At 37.4% G+C, this 20,480-nt stretch overlaps 1 protein-coding gene across 1 annotated transcript; it reads right to left on the reverse strand.

Moving 5' to 3' along the window:
• Window positions 1–8,826: 8,826 nt before the first annotated feature.
• LOC147827513 (C-type lectin domain family 12 member A-like) lies at window positions 8,827–17,345 on the reverse strand. The gene is made up of 6 exons (XM_087214103.1): window positions 17,094–17,345; window positions 14,753–14,851; window positions 14,305–14,493; window positions 13,318–13,469; window positions 11,348–11,454; window positions 8,827–9,703 (listed from the first exon to the last, which is right to left on the reverse strand). The coding sequence occupies exons 1-6, from the start codon at window positions 17,182–17,184 to the stop codon at window positions 9,532–9,534; spliced, it is 810 nt and encodes a 269-aa protein (XP_087070229.1). The 5' UTR covers window positions 17,185–17,345; the 3' UTR covers window positions 8,827–9,531.
• Window positions 17,346–20,480: the final 3,135 nt, after the last annotated feature.

The raw sequence follows: 20,480 nt of genomic DNA on the forward strand, positions 1-20,480 counted from the left end.
AAAAGGAAAAAAAGAAACAAAGTCTTTGTAAACAAGGAGGGGTGGAGGGGTAGAAAGGAGGGCAGGGCAATGGGGAAAAAATAAGAACCAAGATAGAACGTGTAAAGGTGCAAATTCCCAATGATGAATGTCATCATATTGTATATCTAAAGTGTACCAATAAACTTAATGAATTTTTTTTAAAAGCCTCGTGTGGCCATAGGGGAGGCTTTTGAAAAATTACTGGAGTATGGGGGCAGTGCATCTGACTTGCTGTGAGGAGGTGGGACCTCAACAGAAGAGATAGTTCCCTGGGGCGTAACCTGAAAGGGTCTATTTCTATCCTCATTCCTCCCTTCTCTCTCTGTTTCCTGACAACCATGAGGCGAGCAGCTTTTCCTCCACCATGCCCCTCCACCATGCCCTCCTGCCTTGGAAGCCAGCCAACTTCGGACTGAAACATGAGCCAAAGTAAATCTCTTTTCCATTGAGCTGTAGGTGTCCAGCATTTTGAGGAAAGTGACTAACACACCTGCTAAAGTCGTGGAGCTGTGTCTCAATCAGACACCACTCTGGCAGGTGCAGGCACCACCTGGAATGTCGTGGATCCACTTTGATCTCAGAGAGGCTCCAATCAAGTGAGGGGACACACTCAGATAGTCACATAACTGGAGCTACACTTATGAAATCTGTATGATTTTTATACATGAGCAGGGCTGCAAACTAGTCCATTCTGAAGCTTTGGAATAAAAACATGTTCCAAGAGAAGCAAAACAAAGGAAGGAGTTTGTTCCCTCAAACGTGGAGTGGAAATAAACCAATAAATCATTTACTGATCACCCCACATACTTAATGTCTAATTATTCTATAAGCACGTTAAGGAATACATCCTGCTCAGTATTTTATAGGTGGAAAAATGTAAGGTTAAAAATGGGTTTGCTGAGGCTGGAAGCAGCAGAATACAGGGACTAGATCTTCCTAGGAAATCAACAGGCATTAATTATTGAATTTAAACCCAAAACATCCACACTGAAAATAAAAAAATATTCTAAAGACAACAAAAAGAGGTAGATAGAATTATTACATTTGATGTTGCATGAGCCATTATCATAAGCCTGAAATACCCACAGGTCTGATGGGAGGCCACACAATAAAAAAAGCTATATACTTTATACTTTTGGTAACTATTTAAATGATTGTGTTTAGTTCTAACATCAGAAATTAAAAGAAAAAGAAACACAGATTTCTTCATGATGTAGCCTGGCTGCAGGTCTTAGGGAAGTTCATCTGAGCTAACATGAGGTGACTATGTGGCGGCCTGCTGGAAAACCGTGCTGTAAAGACTGACTGCAACAGTCTATACATAGAGAGTTAAAAACACACTTTGCTATGGTAGGTTGAGATACAAGTTTAATCATTCTTTTTACTCCCTGCCCTGGGACAGTTAGCATTTGAATGACTAATCAAAGGCTCATGTAAACAGAAAACCAAATCAAGCACAGTACGCTGATCTATTTCTGGTGGATACCGGAAGGTTTTTATTTAGAATAGTGGAGGCTACAAAAAATTTTCGTGATACAATGGTGTTGACAATGGTCTTTGAGTTTTTGATGGACTTTCTCACTCCCTGAATAAACACAATAAATATTTCAGCTAAGGTTTTGAACTGGAAGAAGGAATTCTTGTTCACAACGATTCCTGTAAAAGAAAACAACCAATAGGGCTAAGGATGCTTCCACTTTTCTGAAAAGCACTGGTTGTTGTTCATGTATATGAACGACATCTATGTCATATAAACATGAACTTTCATGCATGATTTTTCCCTAAATATTCTTATTGGCAAAGTAAATAGAGAATTTACCCTCATAACTATTTTTAAGGGCATGGTTCACTGGTATTAAATGAATGCTTATTTATCTAGGTCTGTGAGTCAGAAGATGAGGCAACATGTTAGTGTGAAGCATCATTAATACACGCATAAGATAAACATAAAATTCAAAAACTTTCTTCTGGCAAAATGGAGGAACAAAGGGATGAGGAAAGGAAGGAAAAGGGGTTTGAGTTTTCTCTGGAATGTTTCCTTGTTTTTAAAAATAATGACCCAAATATAAAAACATTAAGATTTGACCAGTTTTAAATACAAAAGTCTTTCTTATATAATTTTCCATATTTTTATGTATTCTTTTAGCTTTCTGACCTAGTTTTCAGAGTGCAAACAAGTTAAAAAGATGGTAAAGTGTATCCATACATCCCTCAGTCTACTCCTGCAATGTGAACCTCTTACTCCACCATAGCATAATGATGGACCCAGGATATCAACATGGATGCAATGCCATAAACCAGGATGAAGACACTACTGGAATTTCCCTAGTTCTTCCACTCTTTCTCTGCTCTATCTGATCCTCTCCACACTCACACATTGACTGAGTTGGTTTCTCCTTAGTGACCTGCAGTCTGTGAAGGTGCCTGTCTTTCTTTGCCTTTCCTGACTGATACTTTTCTCATACTGTGTCAAATACCACACAGGGGAAGTCATCTCATGTTGCCTCGTAATTGGGGTGATGTTGAGAATATCTCAGATACTATGTCGAGCCTTCAGCACACAATGTCAAGCCCTCAGCACACAATGTCACAAGTTCGTAATGTCTCCTCTTATACTTTTTATTATTTTATTATTTATTTATTTCAAACAATTAAAAGTAAGTGGTTTTGATTCTGTAGAGAAACAGAAATAGTAGATACCTTACACTGCCAAAAAAGAAATTTATTGTAGGTCATTGGCTCATTACAGAGGGTGAGAATTCTCAATATTTGCCTTCTGCATGGTGGAGACCCAGGAGATACCTTGACGAAGCTGTGGTCTGAATCTGAAGGTCTGAGGAGCAGCAGAGCTGATGGAGAAGTTTCAGTCTGTGATGGGAAGGAGGAAAGGTTGCTGCCTCCCCCCAGGATGGTCAGGCCGAGCAAGATCTCCCTTCCTCATGTTTTCGCTCTGGTCAGACCTCTTGTGAACTGGATGAAGCCCACCACACTAGGCTTCACTGGGTCAGCTGACAACGTAGAAATCCCATCCAGAAACATTCTAAAAGATACACCAGGAATGTTGAATCAAGCTGGGTATGATGGCACCTGCCTGTAATCTCAGCCCTTAGGAGGCTGAGGCCAGAGGATCACTGCACTTTCGAGGCCAGCCTGGGATACATGGTGAGTTGGAGACCAGCTTGAACTACATAGAGAGACCCAGTCTCAAAAATCAAAATGAATCAAAAATAGAATAATGTTTAACCAATATCTCAAAACCCCAATACCCTGTCCAGTTGGCACAGGTCGCTGACCATCATACAAGCTTAACTTCTAAGTTGGAAACTTCCTCCTCTATATATTTAGGTCCTAGCTTCCATCAACTCAAATGGATTTTAGAACATGCTCCAGTTCTTAAAGTCAATATTCTCACTGGCTTCAGGCTTAAAATACAAATCCAGGACATATTATTCTTTGGAAGACATAGGAGCTTTATTGCTGATGATCTTGATTCCAGATATAGGTGGTTTATACTATTTTTGAGATTCCTAACCCCCATGACATCCATCCTTCTGCCCTCATGAGAGATCTACTTCAGCCTGCATGGTACGTGTACAAAATATTTTGAAACTAAGGGGACAGATCCTGTTGGTTTTCTACCATCTTTTTCTCTGTCTCCTCCTCTGGCTATAACTGTGTCTGATATTGTCAATATAACCAGGAGTCCAAGAACACAGACTAAGACCATTAGAATTTTCACAATGGAGACTCCAAACCAAAGGGTTTCCCACATGTCCTGTTTATGTTCCAGGAATCAGAGGCCATCTTTCAGGTGGGCTGTCACCAAAGCAGGGCCGAAATCAAAACAGAGTGGGAAACTCTGTGTGTGTGTGTGTGTGTGTGTGTGTGTGTGTGTGTGTTCACATGTTCTTCCACCTCCAGCTACTAGCAGGGCATCATGAAAAATGTACTACATGTGCCATTCGATGGAGGAAGAGTGAGCATGTAAAATGACTATCATCTTTCTGGACAGCAATTTTGTATCAACTGTTGTAAGATTGCAATGTATTTGTGATACTTGGTCCATAAGTAACATGTATACGAATGTAATAAGAGACAAATTCAGAGATTTATGGACGAGAATCACCAAATACACATATGTGATTATTATAGTTTTGCCATAAAATGTAATAATCTGTTTCTATTTGTGTGTCATCTACACTTATATGGATATGTGTACATATACACTTATATGAAGAAGAGAACAAGATTATAAGGAAATCCAACAGAATGTTTTAATGACCCATTATCCATACTTCTGTTAGTGGGATTATCTACCATCATCTTTACACTTTAATATATCTTGTAGATTTTATACCTGTATCATATTTTTGATGGAAGTTATTTCAACTGTAATAGGAAAAATGAGGAGTGGAAACAGGTGGAGGCATTTAGTAGAGAGGGTGGTTTTATAATGAGGTGTTGAACAAGACCTGCCTCTTCTGCTCTTCCTTGGGGAGTGCAAACACAGGGAAACCTTCTGTCTGAATGGGTCTTTCCCAGTAGAAACAGGAATGGATCATAGGCATCAGTACCTGATACTCTTCTTCTCCCCAATATCATCTCCTGTTTCTTTTTGAAGCTTTCAGAATTGTTAGAGTTCCCTTTCCTCCCTTCATTTCCTCCAGCAGTGTTTACTGTGACACAAAGGATACCATTTCTCAACCAAGTTCTTATGACAGTATCTCAGTGGAGAATTCACTTGTGAGGACACCTTTCCCTATGAGCCCCCAATAACCTTCCAGCAAATCCCCTTGTCATAGGGTGGTCTGTCCCTTTCTGTGTCACAGCCAGGAAGTCTAATTGATGTGGTGCTGTGTTTTGTTTCACCTTCATCCTGGTCTTCTCGAGGACTTAGCCCTGTCTGACTGCCTATAATATTTCTACATAGTTCATGTATCTATCATAACATAAGCTAAGAACAACTACACACCTAATGCATGAGTCTTTCAAGATCAAGACTGCCAAGGACAGGGGCCATCTCTTGGTACTGACCTTAACTTCTTCAGTAAAAGGGGATGCTCAACTTTGGAGCAGATCTTCTGGGAATTTAGCTGTGACTCTGGATTGATGGTAAGGTGGAGAGGAATGAAACAGTCCCTTCCATCTGTGTAAGACTAAAGTCTAGTTTTGCTTCCCTAAATAAGTATCTACTCAAACTACATGGTCTCCTTGGGATTAGCCTAGTCTTAAGAGATGCTTTTGATTCAGGAAATACTTCCTGGTGATCTCCCCGTAATATCCCCTTCTTCCTGAAAAGAAAATGATGGGTGAAGATTAGTATAAGACCTCAAGGCAACAAATGAGGCCATTGAAGAGCTCCACCCAGTACTACCTAGCCCATGCACCCTATTGTTGTCCTTCTTTCAGATCAATTTAGTCCTTGGGTCTTTGTCTTTTTCTGTGTGCCCCTGGCTTTTGAATATCAATGCCTTTTGCCTTTGAATGGCTAGAAGGCCAGAATACTCAAAAGCAGTGATTACAATCCTCCAAGGGTTGGGAAATTCTTTCAGAATATTTGGGGAGGTCCTTTTAAAGGACCTCAAAGATTTAGTTTTGAAAAAAAAGAACCCTGTTTCAATATGTGGATGGTATTGTCATGGCCAGCACTACCCAGGAAGAGCTGGACCCAAAATCCAGCAAGAGTAGTACTCTAGCTGAGAGGCCGTACAATGTGTCCAAAGAAAATGTCTAATTTTCCCACTCTGAAAATGTCAGACCAGCAACAAATCAGCCTCTCCAAGATTTGGAATCCAGACACTGAAAAACAACTTGGGGAAGAGGATAAGGAGGGAGGTGGATTCCTGAAGGGAAAATGTGAGACCGAAAGTGAACCTAAGCAACACCATCTTGGCCTGTGAGTAGACTCCCCTCATACCCCTCCCCTTACAGAGTGCTGGAATTCTCCTAAGGATGCATTTTTGTAACTGCCCTTCTAACCACTCGCTCTGCTTCTGTAGATATGCTTTATCGCTCCCTGGGAACAGATGGTGCCTGGTACCTCCCTGTAACCACCAAACCCTGTAGCCATAGAATGTCCTATATTGACAAAATAGCTGGGTTGAAAAAGCTGGGTTGTGAAAGATATTTTGCAGCTGGTTGAAGGACATGTTAACCTCTCCCTGAACTTCTTTGTTTGAGTTACCTATAAAAGGGCTGTGCTGTCCCCTGCTTCTGGACTTCACTTCTCCTACAGGTGGAGTCCACGTGCATGAATAAACTCATTTCAGTTTTTAACTCTGTCTTTGTCCCAGTGTTTGATGATTTCCTGGCTTGCTTGACATAACAGAAAACTGGACCCTAATGAGAGACAGAGGAGACAGAACACAATACAGAAAAATGGAGGTGCAGTCTGCACATTTGTCTCAGCTCTTGGCTCATGGCTTGGGAGAAAGGAAGATGGAATTTACAGTGACACAGTGAAAATGAGTGACTCCAGTGGCCTTCATGGAGAAATGCAAAGATTTTCTGAATGAAAACCCACTTGCACAAGAAATAATACAATGAACCAATGGAATCACATCCAATGCAAAAGCTTCTGCACAGCAAAGAAAATAATCAACAGAGTGAAGAGACAACCTACAGAATGGGAAAAAATTTTGCCAGCTACTCCTCAAAGGGCTAGTATCTAGCATAAACAAAGAACTAAAAAAATCAGATGCCTCAAATGTAAAGACTCAATTTAAACATGGAGATCTGAAATGAATAGCCACTTCTCAGATGAAGAAATACAGGCAATGAATGCATAAAAAATATTCAACATCTCTGACTATTTGAGAAATTAAAATTAAAACAACACTGAGATTTCATCTCACTCCAAAAAGAATGGCTGTCATCAAGAAATAAATCAATAATGAATGCTGGTGAGGCTGTGGGCAGAAAGGAATACTTTTCCATTGTTGGTGGCACTCTAAACTGATGCAACCACTATGGATATCAATGGAGATTCCTCCAAAAACTAAAACTAAAAATTCCATCTGACCCAGCTAGTCTCCTTGTAGGTATCTTCCCCAAAGAGTTGTAAGGACATCATACCACAGCAATGTAGGCATACCCATGTTTATACCAATGTAATTCATAATAGCTATAGAAAATAACCTATATGTCCATCATCAGATGAATAGATAAAGAAAATGTGATATTTATATACAATGAAGTACTGCTCTGCCATAATGAAGAATAAATGAGTCCTTTGTAGGAAAATAGATGCACCTTGAGACCATAATCTTAAAATGGTAAGTGAAGTAACAAAGCACATTGTTTCTCTTATATAAAAAACCATATGATAATAGGAAAAGAGAGAGGAAAAAATACTGTAATCCAGCATAGACAATGTATCCACAAGTGTACCTTGAATTGGTATAGTTTTCTGACATATTTTATATGCTCCTTGGCCTATTAGTCTGATTTTTAATCTGTATGTAACATAATTAAATTTTTAAGGTCTTATAAAATAAACAAATGAATATGATGCTGGAAAAATAAAAAGAGGGCAGAGGGAAGGGGGAAAAGAGAATTGAAATTGTGCTACGTATATGTACCAATTCCCTACAGTGAATGTAATCATTATATACCACAAATGTGTACTAATAAAAGTCAAAAAACAGAAGGATGATAATTTGACCTCTTCCTTTCCTGAATGTATCCTTTTATTTCTTTCTCTTGCCTGATTGCTCTGGTTGACATTTGGGGTACTATGTTGAACAGGAGTGGTGAGAGTGGACATCCTTTTCTTGTTCTTGATTTTAGAGGGAAAGCTTTCAGCTTTTCTCATTTGATATGATATTACTACTAGGTTTACTAAAAATCACATTTATCAAGCTAATGCCCTACTCTACCTATTCCTTCAGGGTGGATGTTGGATTTTGTCAAAGGCTTTTTCTACATCTGTTGATGGGATTGTGTGATTTTTGTCCCTGCTTCAGTTTATGTGTGTATTGCACTTATTGATTTCCATATGTTGAACCGTGCTTCCATCCCTTAGTCATCTTTTGGATGATTTTTTGCATACCATCTGCCATTATTTTGCAACATAGATTCTTGTATGCTGTATTGGCATTGTTGTTTGATTCTGGGAATTGTTTAATTTCCTCCTTGATTTCTTCTGTGACCCACTGACTGTGTAAGCATGTGTTACTTAATATCCAGGTGTTTATAAATTTTCTGTGTTTCTTCGTTTCTAGCATCAGTGTGCTATGATGTGAGAGTATATATGATATAGTATTGATTCTTTTGTATTTATTTAAGCCAGCTTTGTGGCCTATTTTGGAAAAAGTTTTGTGCAATGCTGCGAAGAAAGCATATGCCATTATAGTAAGGCAAAACACTGTAGATATCTACTAAGTGCATTCATTTTGAAGTATGGTTCAGTTCTGATGTTTCTTTGTTTTTATTTAGCTGATCTACTTGTGAAAGTGGGGTACTGAGGTCTCCCATTATGGATCTATTATTGTTTATTTGATCTTATATGTCTAGTAATCTTTTTTGTATTAAGTTGAGTACATATTTACAATTGTTATCTTTTCATGTTTAATTGTTTCTTAACTAATGTATGGTGACTTTCTTTGTCTCTTGTGATCAGCTGTAGTTGAAGTCCACTCTGCTTGGAATAAGACCACTATCCCTGCTTGCTTTCAGGGTCCTGGAGTCTGGCCCCTGTAGCACTGTCTTTGTACCTTAAGCTGTTAGAACCACTCCCGAGGTCTGTGTAAATCACTTTCCTGTTGCTACAAAAAATACTCAATGCCCATAGCTTAGGAGAAGAGCTTTATTTTGGTTCACAGTTTTCAGAAGGAAGAAATGATGTGGGGGAAGAAAGCTGCTCATATCATGGCAGTCAGGAAGCAGAGAGAGAAGGGAGGAGTGGAGAACAAGAACACCTCCTTCCAGACCATAACCCAGTGACCCACATTTCTTGGCCAGGCCCCACCTTTTAAGAGCACACTGAGACATGAATCTTCCACTAATGAGTATAGGCCCTCATCTTCCAATCACCTTCTCATCTCTGAATACAGGAGGTTTGGGGAGAAATTTCAGACCTAAACCATAGCAAATACCTTCAAATACTTTTTACTTTATCTGTTGAAATGACTTTTTTACTCATTTTTCAAAATGTCAGTCAACCTGTATTATTAGAATAAATCCAGGTTAGTCATATTCTTTTTTTGAAATTTTTATTTAATTTTCTCTTATTTTTATGATTGAAATTTACATGGTTTATTACTACAAAATTGGTGGGGGCTTCAGATTCCTGTATTAACCAGGAAATACTGTTTTTATGCTGAGTAGTATCTCAACCGTATGGAAATGATAAAGTTTAACTTAAGGACCTTCCATTCAGCAACTGAGAGAAAGTCTGAAGATGTAAATATTAGAAAAGAGGCAGAAATTTCATCACAAAATTTTTATCCCTTTTATGTGATGTTGGCTGTTTCTTCCATTACAAGATATAACCCAAAGCAAAATAATTGACTATATTCTTCCATCTGAATCTTCACTCATTAGTATACTTTCAGCCTTCACTGGGTTGGCCTTCTTCTCACAAGCAATTTTTTGTTTTTCAGTGCAGCGAATGTAAAAAATGTTTGTTGCATATATGTACCCACAGTACATCTTATTTATGTCATTCGTGCTTCTTTTAATCCTGAAAGAGAAAATATTGCACTTGGCAATTGGGATATTTGAAACATATTTACAGAAAAAACAATTTTTGCAACATGACATTATTGCCTCTAGAGCTTTCATTGTCTAAGATAAGATTGAATTTTTGTTCAGAGTATTAAAAGTGTCCAAGTGAACTTTAAAATTTGTCATTTTAATTGACATATATGTCACATGAAACACAGCTTTACCCCTCCCCCTTCTGTCCTACTTTCCCACATCTAGAATATTTGCTGTCATCTAATTCCTAATATAGGACCCATCTCCATATAAAACATGATTTAAAATAATGTAATTTCAAAATTTCTCTATTCTAATGCACCAGCAAAATTATTTCCTCAAGTGTTTTACATAATCACCAAAACCAGAGATTAATCTATGAATCTTAAGTTCAACATCAACCCACTCCATAATATATTGCCTTTCCATTTATGATAATTACAAACCCATGCAAATTCTGCCTTTTCAAAACAAGATTCCACTCTCTGAATACACACATTATCTTTCCCTCTACTCCTTCACCTAAGTGAAACTTTTACGATCTCTAACTTTCTCTTCTTTTATACACATTTTATTTCCCATCCTGTCTTCTCATAGCCATTTACCAAATATAGAGCCATCTTGTCTTTATGACCCACACTCTTACAACTGTTATTGCTGTCTGAAGGATAGAAAACAAACAAAGACTTGTATTTGTTGTGTGGCCTGGAGTGGTGAGTATGCAGAAATCTCAGTGTTTGGATTCAGCGTGGTTCCATTCCAACAGCATTGCCCTGACCTCCCTGCCTGCTAGAGGCGCCCTCAGCCAATGTGATCAATAGTGAGCTTCTCAGAGTCTCCAGCAGGTGGAGCTTCTGGGATCTTTCTTTGATCCTGTCTTCTTTCCAAATTTTAGGCATTATAAAATAAAAAGGGAATTTTGACCCTTTTTGCATAAAAGCCTTGATTTTCCCATTACAGGCAGAACACATAGAATGTATTAATTCATTTATAACAGTATATTTATACTCACATTCTTAAATAGATCACACAACATGTTGTTTAGTATATTTATGCATACCAAACAAACAATATACTATGGTGGAGCATATATTACTCTTTATACTGAAATATCCTTCTCATTCATCTATAAACATTTCAGTCAAAAATTTTTTTATTTCAAATATCCATGATAACAAAACTTTCTTGTATTCTGTGTATTCTGGCTTAAGCATTTATCATACTAGCTTCCTTTTATCCCTAGAATAACTTGATCAATCTGCACATACCATTGATGTTTAAGTAAATTTAAGAATGATTTTTTCATTTATCTTCAAATCCTAGAGCCTAGGCCAATATTATATTCTTGTTATAGTCCAGTAGTGACTTTTGTTGGCTTCTATAATTTTCTTAATACAAGCATTTGTAAAAAGACCTCTTAATTTTAGTGGGTACTAAAGGCTCATTAGTGATTATCAAAATAATGATACTGGTGACAACTTTCTGTGTCAGAAAGACTAGTGTCAGAGGAGGAGAGCAAACAGTGTAATCTCAGGGAAGCTTATTGTAATTTCCATCTACACTGCTCCTGAGGAGAACATCTCTACTTGCACCCAACTATAACTATTCAACAAGAATTCAGACACACCTGGCAGAGGAGGTAATGTGCTCATCCACTTCCTCTGAGCTTCTGTAATCTTGTCTTGGAGATAATCCCAGCCAGTAGTAATATAATTTCTGGGATTTTACAAATTCCTAAAGTAAATACAAATGGTTTGCTTAAGAAACTGTCTCCTACTTTGTGTATTACCTTACTTTAGATTTCTTACAAATTACTGAAGATAACATTTTTTATATTAGACTACTTTTCAATGATATATAAAAGAAATTAAAAGCATTTCTTACTGTAAGATGTCAACAGTTTTACAGTGTTAGTTCCCATTTCACTAGTACAAAACAATGAAAAGTTCACAAGCCTCTGGATCTAAATATCTGACCAATAAATATTAAGTCCAGAGACAAAGGAGGTGGTTAATGATGGTAAACAACAGTTAAGAGAGAAGGAAGATGATTCGGTTATAGAATAGAATTTGGGACTGGTCCAGAATTTTTTAGCCAAAGTAACAGATATTTTTCCCTGATTCCAGGCTTTTAAAAATTTCATTTTTGAGTGAGTAACTATGATTGAATAATTTGAAAATGACCTTGGAGGAAAAGGTCATAGATTAATTTATCTCTCTTTTATAAAGGATTAAAATTTCTTACAGTAGGGAAGCTGAGACTTTTAGAAAATGCAATTCTTCTTAAAAATAAGATTCCTACTGGAAAGACCAGAAATGCTAAGTAATAACTGAAATATGAACACATCATTTCTACTGGAAAAGAAAGAACAAAGAAAGAAAATGAAAAATTAATACTATCAGAGATTTTATTTTTCATGGGACTCAGTGTGACATATCGTGTGGAATTTGCCAAATGAAAAGATCCTCCTTTGTAATTTTGATGGAATTAGTAATCTTCAGAATCATTTCCAGATTCCATGTTTGTAGAAAATATTCAGAAATCATGTTCTGAGACTTGATTCCAGAATTCCAACTTGGGGATGTGCATAGACTTGAAGATTCTGGGCACCCTTTATTTACCCACGAGCTTCCTAAAGACTCCTATGCGAAGGTCCTGAGCTAAGGTTTTCTGTGGTTTCCTTTGGCTGTGATTCCCTGAGATAAATGTGCAAAGTCTCATCTCTTTTCTCACTATAATAAGAATCACTAGTGAGTGTCCTGGCCAACAAGCTTGCCTCCAGTCTACTGAAGAGCATGTACCATCGGATAATTCTTGAAGAAAAAGAGATAAATCCGTCTTTTCCCAGGTCCCCTTCATTGAAAACAAAAATCTACCTACATGCACTGTCACCTTAGCATCAGAGTTGGATTCATGAACTGCGAAAAACAAGGTTGTGAGAATCTAAGATGAAATCTTTCTTTCTTTTTAAAAATTTTGTATTTTCCATCCAACTGCAGTGTGTAGAGAAAATATTATGCAGATGCTGTTACCTTTCTTCCCTATGTGTCCATCGTGAGGCAGAAGAGTCTACCTGCAGCTACACGGTGGGCTATGTGAGGAAACAATCTAAGTTATTAGGGTGAAAAGTATGTTTATGTAAATTTTGAACGGAGACTATGTCAACAGCGTGGTTTTTACACTTATTTGGGCTTGATTTTAAAACATGTTTTAAACCCAGTTATTTCACTTGATTCGCTAGCTTGAGAGAAGAGGCCCGAATCTGTGCCCAGTGCTGAAGGCTCAGTGTGAGCCTAGCTTGTGCTGCCCCGTGTGCCACATTCTTGTTGGAGATGAACTGCAGCAGCAGAGCCCATGTTTCCTTGTCAGTCTTGACCCAAAGACACCACGCCTGCTTATTGCCACCACACAGTTGGTGTTGATTGGAAACCTTCTCTGAAATGGGGCGGAACTTCTTTGTTGTCTTCTTTCCATGTAATTTAAGCACAGCAATATAAATAAAATAACAGTTGGAGACAAACAAAAGCTCGCCACTAGCCTACTGTGTATTGAGAAAAAACGATTTCTTTCCTCACCGGAAGAGACATAAAGCCTTACCAATGTACTCTTCTCCTTAATCTGCAGCAAGCTGGCATTCTGAGAGGAACACGACGTTTCGCTGTCTTGCCATGTTTGAAGTGTTGTAGTTAAGAAATAACAGTTATTCTTGTACCATATCCAACTGCTGGGGCAAGGCTTACATTTGTGCCCTGCAAGAAGAAGAACACAGCTTTGTTTGGTTCTCTGAATAGACTTCATTACTGTTATTGTTTCCTCTAATCTCTGTATGACACTGTACAAATTTACTGTTTTTTATTTTTAAGGCAAAGGCAAAGAAAATGAATGCTGTATTCAAGATTCTTAGATGTCATCACAAATAATATGACACATAACTTGAGCCAAAAAAGTTCAAATGAAACACTTGGATTGAAGTGTTTATTCTTGTACCAGGATTTCTGGTAAATATCCCTTTCTCAGTTTTAAATTTATGTGTTTCAAGAAAATCTAACAGCGGGAAGCATTCTGTCTCGTAAGAATCAACCCCACATGTCAGCATTCTTCCTGCCTTCTCCAATTTGAAAACCAGAGCAGCTTCCCGGGAACTTCAGAAGCATTTGAGCCACAAAACCTGCTGAAATCTGTAGAGATATCTCAAGGCCAATTCCCCCAATTCCAAGTGTAAAACTGAGAGTTTATTTCTTTCCTATGGCCTTTTAGTCATCAATCACTGACTGAATTTTAAAATGAGATAATCTCTAAGAGACGTCCCTCCCTATGATCAATTTACCCCAATGCCTAGAACAGTAGTAAATTGCAGATTAGAGAAACTATCTGCTTTATTCTCCTCCCTGGATAATCTGGTGACTTGCAGCTATTACTACTTTTCTATCTTTCCTCTAACTACACGGACATCTCCACCATCCACATTTAATTCCTTCCTTCAAATACTGCGATGATTCCATATTGAAAGGATGCTAGCAAATGATAGTTATTCTTCAATTACTCATTGTCCAGTAAATAACTCTGAAAACAATACAGGGTTACCTGGTTCTTTTCTATTCAGCTCACGACATAATTTGGTAGCCAAATTTTGCAAAGTGATGGAGAGATTTCTTATATTTTCAGACCTATTTAAGTTAGTCATCAGCTGGAAGGAAATGTTGCTCTGAAGTTCTTCTTTGACATTTTGCAGTTTATTCAATCTTCCTTTATCTATCTTCAAAGTGGTATAAACTCCAGAAAGAAAAGAGAGAGAGAGAGAAATTGTGAACCCTCAATTGAACGAGAACCATTAAAATATTTGCATAAGTAGTGTTTAAAAGACTAAAGGGTAAGGAAAAGTCACTCTGCAGGAGTAGGGAAGGAGTCTAAGTTTACACACTGCTTCACAAGATCTCTATTATTATTACAAAGCTCCAATCAAAGAATAAACTTTGGCTATAAACCCCACAAAATTCTAGACACTTTTCATCGAAAGATGGATAATACGTACATATGCTTCCCAGGATTCCTAGTCCAGTGAGCAGCAAAAGGCATAAAAGAGTCAGGGTCAAGGTTGTTTGATGCCATATTCGGGAAGCAGCAGGAGGTGCTGTCAAGAGCAAAATTGGCAATGAGCTTGAGAAATGGAACACAACTTAATTTCATTTATCCACTCCGTCTTTATTGATTTCCTAATACTACATTTTGAATGAACCTGATTTGCTAGAGATTCAAAGAAATGTTTGAAAATTTAGTAGACTAAGTCAAGAACAAGTGAGAAAGTTAGTTTTGCAGGTGAAATGGCTCTGGTAAACAAGAACGGTAACTGGTGGAGTGATTCCAGAAATGAAAAGGCAGAGAGAAAGTGTACAAAAGACAGTGAAGAAACCCCAGTCAGTGCCATGCATCTTACTGCTCACAGTTGAGGAAAGTGAATAGAAAACAGAGACTTTCATCTGAGCAGCCTTTCCTTGAGAGGAGCTGGGGTTGGGAAAGAAAGTAGCTCCAGGTTTATGTCCTCCCCATGCCACCCTGGGAGCTTGTCTGTCTCTTCTTGACTTGCTGATTCCTCATCAGCAACTCCGTGCCAGGTCCTCTTTAAAAGTTTGCATTTGTATGGTTTAGCAAGAGTTTTTATTGAATGCTTCCTCTTCTTATACTGAACAGTAAAGCCCAGAATGCATCTTTTTTTTCTATAAAAATTGTGAAATGTATATTGTGAATTATTATCAAGTCATCACATGACTTAAATTATCATCATGTGCATATGTGAAAACATCCTATTTGAAGAAAATAAAATTGGAGGATAACATGATAATCTTACTATGCTTCTGAAATAGGTCATACCACTCAGTTGGTAGAATACTATTGTAAAGTCCAGAAAGAATTGAAATGAGAAATTTTCTTTAGAGCTTAGAAAACCTTTATTAGTGAAAAAAACAAGATCTTTTCTAAGGTTAAAACTAGAAATTCGAGTGCTATCTTTTTTAAGTATTATTTTTTCATTTACGTACATAATCATTTAAAGTTATATAGTGAGTACCTCTTATATATCAGACACTATTGTGGATGCTAATAATGCAGAAGGAGCAAGACTGTTCTCATGGAGACACATTTTATCATGAGAGGAAACAAGTGAAGAGATAGATTCATATTAGCATGGACTACGGGGTGCAGAAAGTTGAAACTGAGTTGTAGAAAATAGGTAGTTCAGCTTTTAGGGACAATGGAAAGCAGCATGCAAGATAAGTGGAGAAAACATTCCAGGCACCATGATTTGGTATGAAGACTGTACTCTGATGGAAAAGCTTTTTATTCCAGAAACAAAATAAATTCAGAGTGGCTAAAGAGCTGTAGTGGTTGTGAGAAATGACTTTGGAGGGTGTCAAGGCCTGAAATGAGAACTCCACATGGAAATGTGAAAAAGGCTTTGCATTTCATAAGGAGATGGATCACATAGAAGCATTTGGCTGTTATTGTATTTGGAGTTAAATGACTCAGCAGGACAACTTAGAGGGATATATTGAGTGACAGAAGAAAAGGGAAACCAGAGCACAGCCCTGGAGCGTTCAATCAAAAAGAGTTCCATAGAGGAGGAAGAGGAAAAACAAAAACAAAAAGAACTCCCAAACCAAACCAAAAACAGCGCCCCCACCCAGAGCAGCCATAGGGATAGCAGAAATTATGGCGATGTGTCCAGGAGAATATGCAAAGAAAGTGTTTTAAAAGATGACTGTTGAGCTTTTTGAATGCTGCAGAAAAATGAAGGAAAGAAAGGGTAGAGATGTGACAACTGGGATGAAACAAGGAGGACAGCAGTGACCTTCATGAGAAGAGCCGAACAGTGAGAGGAGACGCCTAATAAAGTCAGTTGAGAAGGGAATAAGGGGTGAAGAATTGGGAGCCAGGGACCAAAGTTCATGCTTTCAAAACTCCTCTCTCTCTCTCTCTCTCTCTCTCTCTCTCTCTCTCTCTCTCTCTCCTACACACACATAAGTATTTTATTATGAAAAAGATAAAGAAAAATAACCATAACTTTCCTAGATAACCTGTGTTTCTTGTTCTATGGATTCTTTTCATCCAGGAAAAAAGACTTTCCCACCCAGTCTTTTCAAAATGCAATCCTGCCTCATGTATCTGGAGTGTGAAATTAAAATTAGAAAATTTTTTAAAGACTGAGAATATTTAATGAACTGGTTAGGGTTTTAAAAAATACCCTTGTAATTATTTGTACTAATGGTTTGCATACTTTTGCTAAAAATCAGAGGCTTACTTAAAATTCAAACTGAATGATATCAATATAATTATTAAGTTACCAGTATCTACAGCACATCTATAGCTCCAAAGCTTACCTTGTGTCCCAAATCTGTTGACCTCCTGGATATTTTCTGTTTTTCTGGGTTCTGAGAATTTTAGATGTGCATAAGTAACTTCTTCAGACATTGGCGAATATGCAAAGAAAGCTCAACAAGTGTTTACTGGTTTGTTGGTTTGTCTTTTTTTTACTTTAAAAGAGAGCTAACTGCTGCATGTTAAACAGGATCTGTAATTTTGAACTTCTTTTTACAACCTACTGTACCCTCTCCCGTGTGTCTGCCCACAAGCTACTGCCCATATGTGGTACCAGAGCAGAGAGCTGCTGAAGAGGAAACATCTTTCTTCCTCATATTTCTTCCTTTTCCTCATTTTTAAATATCTACCAACTACATGAAATGGTTTTTGAAATGAGGTTTCAAAAATATTACTACCAAGCAAGGGTACACAAATCATTAGAACCATTTGGTGCAAATGTAGCACCGGATTTATTTTCAGGCAAAAATGCCCGGGGTGGGGGGGTGTTAGCAAGAGGGAGGCATGGACACATGACTCCAGAGAGAGACAATAAAGGTCCTCCAGTCACCCGTGTGAGCCTAAGATGGACCTAGGAGCACCTAGTTTCTCTCAGTAACAAACATCTATTCAGGGATCTGTGGCTCCAGAATCACACCAAGAGTTCGCGTGCTTGTGACAAAGGTCTGTGAATGAAGATTCTGTGAATAGTTTTCCAAGGCAAGAAAACAAAGGTTAGCTTTTCTGTCCCTCTGTGGACTGGCTCAAGCCACATGAGCCACTTAGCTAAGCTTCCAAAAAGGGGAAGGAGACGAGGTACCAAGATCAAACCGATTTGTGTCTTATTGGCTTGACTCGACATTCCTAGTATTCGTGACCTCATTTCTTGTTCATTGTGGAAGTGGAAGAATGAGAGGAACAATGACTACTTTCAATTGTCCTGTCTTAATTTTCTTTAGTAATCTTCCTGTGAAATTCCTAGTGATATTACTGCATGTAAGTAATACAAAATGGATAGATATTTTTACTATTCTTCTAAAAGAGAATGTATTACAAAATTTAAAGAATTCAGTTAAAAGGTTGTTTTTGTTAGCATACAAATACTCTTCACAATAGGTACTAAACATAAGTAGAAAAAAATCACTCATTCAAATTAAGTAGACATTGGCACCACCGAAATGAAAAAAAATTTACAACTATTAAAAAGTAAAAAAAATTAAACAGTCAAATAGTTTGGCATTGAACATTACTAAATTCATCAAAGTATTTAATATTAATTTAAGTAAGACACTAATAGGTTCTCCCTGATACTTACAAGACTATTGTATACTATAATTAAACAGAATGAGAAGAGAGGATTCTGAATATTTTCACTACGAGGAAATGAAAAACACTTGAGAGGAAGCAGAAGCCAAATATCATGAGTTGATCATTCCACAGGGTATAAATGTTCTAAAGTATCACACTGTAGCCCATAAAGATGTACACTTATTATTATTATTAGCCAATTAATAACACAAAAGCAAAATAGGCTATCAAAATTCTTCTGAAAATATTGCCAGCAAAATTATAAGAAAGAATATTCAGTGCACAGGATTATTATTTCATCTTACCAATACTTACTCTTATTTTACAGGAGAGGAAGTAAACTAGGAAGTGACTGAGACCTTACCCAACATCACAGAGTGGTAGAGTTGAAACTTGGCCGCAGGATCCTGGCTGCATATTTCAGATACATACGCACAGGTGACAGTGCCTCTTGGGATGAGAACACAGCCTCTCTGTTCCTCTCAGGGGGATCGATATTTGTACGTGAAGAATAGAATCATTCACATTTCAGAAGAAAACTTACAAATGTGCATTTATTTATTATTATTATCTTTGAGTACAAAAGATGTTTCTAAACAAGACAGAAGAAGTCATCGCTTCTCGGCCTTTTGGCTAAGATCAAGGGAAGACAGAAGAAGTCATTGAAGATTGACATAATTCACAACATAAATATTAAACTTATTTGTATGTTCAAAATAAAATAAAGTAAAAACACAGAACATTGAAAAGATCTGGAAGAGAAACAGAAATGAATTCTGGAAAATGAATAGAATATCCAACAGAGCTAATCTCTTTTGCCCTCTCCATCGACTCCCGTCTCTCCAGATGAAAATATACCTGGTATAATTCAATTCTTTTACATTTACTTAAGGCTGACTTATTAGCGAGTCTGTGGTCTATTTTGGAGAAAGTTCCATGTGTTGCTAAATCAGTGTGTATTATATAATTATTGAGTGGAATATTCTTTAGATATCTATTAAATTTATTTGTTGGAAGGTTTTGTTCAACAAACAAAATCCTAGAAGTTCCGTATCACTGTAAGTTAGTACCAATTGAGTCCTATTTCTAAATAAATCTAAAATATTAGTTCCTACCACTGCAATTCATAAGATACTAGGGTTGTGCAGAGCAAAGTTTAAAAATATAATTAGCAAACCTTGCTGTTGGTGTCTTTCCACATAGAGCTGGTCGTAAGCTCTAACCCAGAACTATAGTTTTCTTATCACTTATTTCACATTTCTCTTATCTTCCTATAACCATCTTCTTTATTAATTTATTAATTTAGTATGTGTAAGTTGATCACAAAGTTAATTTGGTCCACATATCCATTCTCACAGGACTGAGTCATCAGTAGTCCTGTTTGCATGTTCTCTTGAAAGGGGAGCATGGGAGTTAACTCAGTTGTTCCTTGGGATCCACATATAACTGCTTATGTGGAGCCACAACATGAGTTACACTTTGCAACTGAATCCTTCACTTCAAACAATACTACTGGTTATTCTAGGGGTCGGAATCAATTTCCTATGTAACAGAACCATGACTATGTTCTCTCTTTACAAACATGACATTCTTTGGTACTTGGCTCTCCCCCATGCAATACATGGAGCAGCAACTTCTGCTTTCAGATGTCAGTTCCCCAACAACAGCATTCTGGACATAATCAGTTGAGCAGCTGTTCTGACAGCTGCTTTTAAACATCTTCAGTAGGCTGTAAGAGAGCACTCCAACATTCTCAAACATTGTCTTCCAGAATGGAACACAACTCAATTTTAAGAAAAGCTTTCAAGTCATTCCTACGGTCTCAGGAGATAGCAGCTTTGAGGGAATGGAACATGTGTGAAGTCCAGTGATTTGCTTCTAAATGAGGAAAGCGTTTGTCTAAAAATCTATTTGTTTTCTGAACTCTCCAATTTATAGGAGTACAATTTTTCTAAGATGTTATTAATAATCGTTTAGCTTTTGGCAGCATCCCTTGTGATTTTGCCTTCTTCTTTTCTAATTTCATTGATTCTTATTTTGCTAAAATTGGCTAAAGTTATGTCAAATTTTTTTCTTTTGAAGAATTGGCTCTTGCATTTATT

This window comes from Heterocephalus glaber, unplaced genomic scaffold, assembly GCF_053883595.1.
Source record: "Heterocephalus glaber isolate CG9 unplaced genomic scaffold, H.glaber_assembly_v1.0 deba00001444, whole genome shotgun sequence".
In the NCBI taxonomy this organism is placed as follows: domain Eukaryota; kingdom Metazoa; phylum Chordata; class Mammalia; order Rodentia; family Bathyergidae; genus Heterocephalus; species Heterocephalus glaber.

Bases quoted from the DNA above. Each gene is read 5' to 3' on its own strand.
- LOC147827513 (XM_087214103.1), bottom strand. From the start codon at position 17,184: ATGTCTGAAGAAGTTACTTATGCACATCTAAAATTCTCAGAACCCAGA. The intron at 14,494-14,752 runs GTACGTATTATC...TTCTTTCTGGAG, and splicing joins AGGAATCCTGGGAAGCATAT to TTTATACCACTTTGAAGATA. The intron at 11,455-13,317 runs GTAAGGCTTTAT...TATTTACTTTAG, and splicing joins TTAAGGAGAAGAGTACATTG to GAATTTGTAAAATCCCAGAA.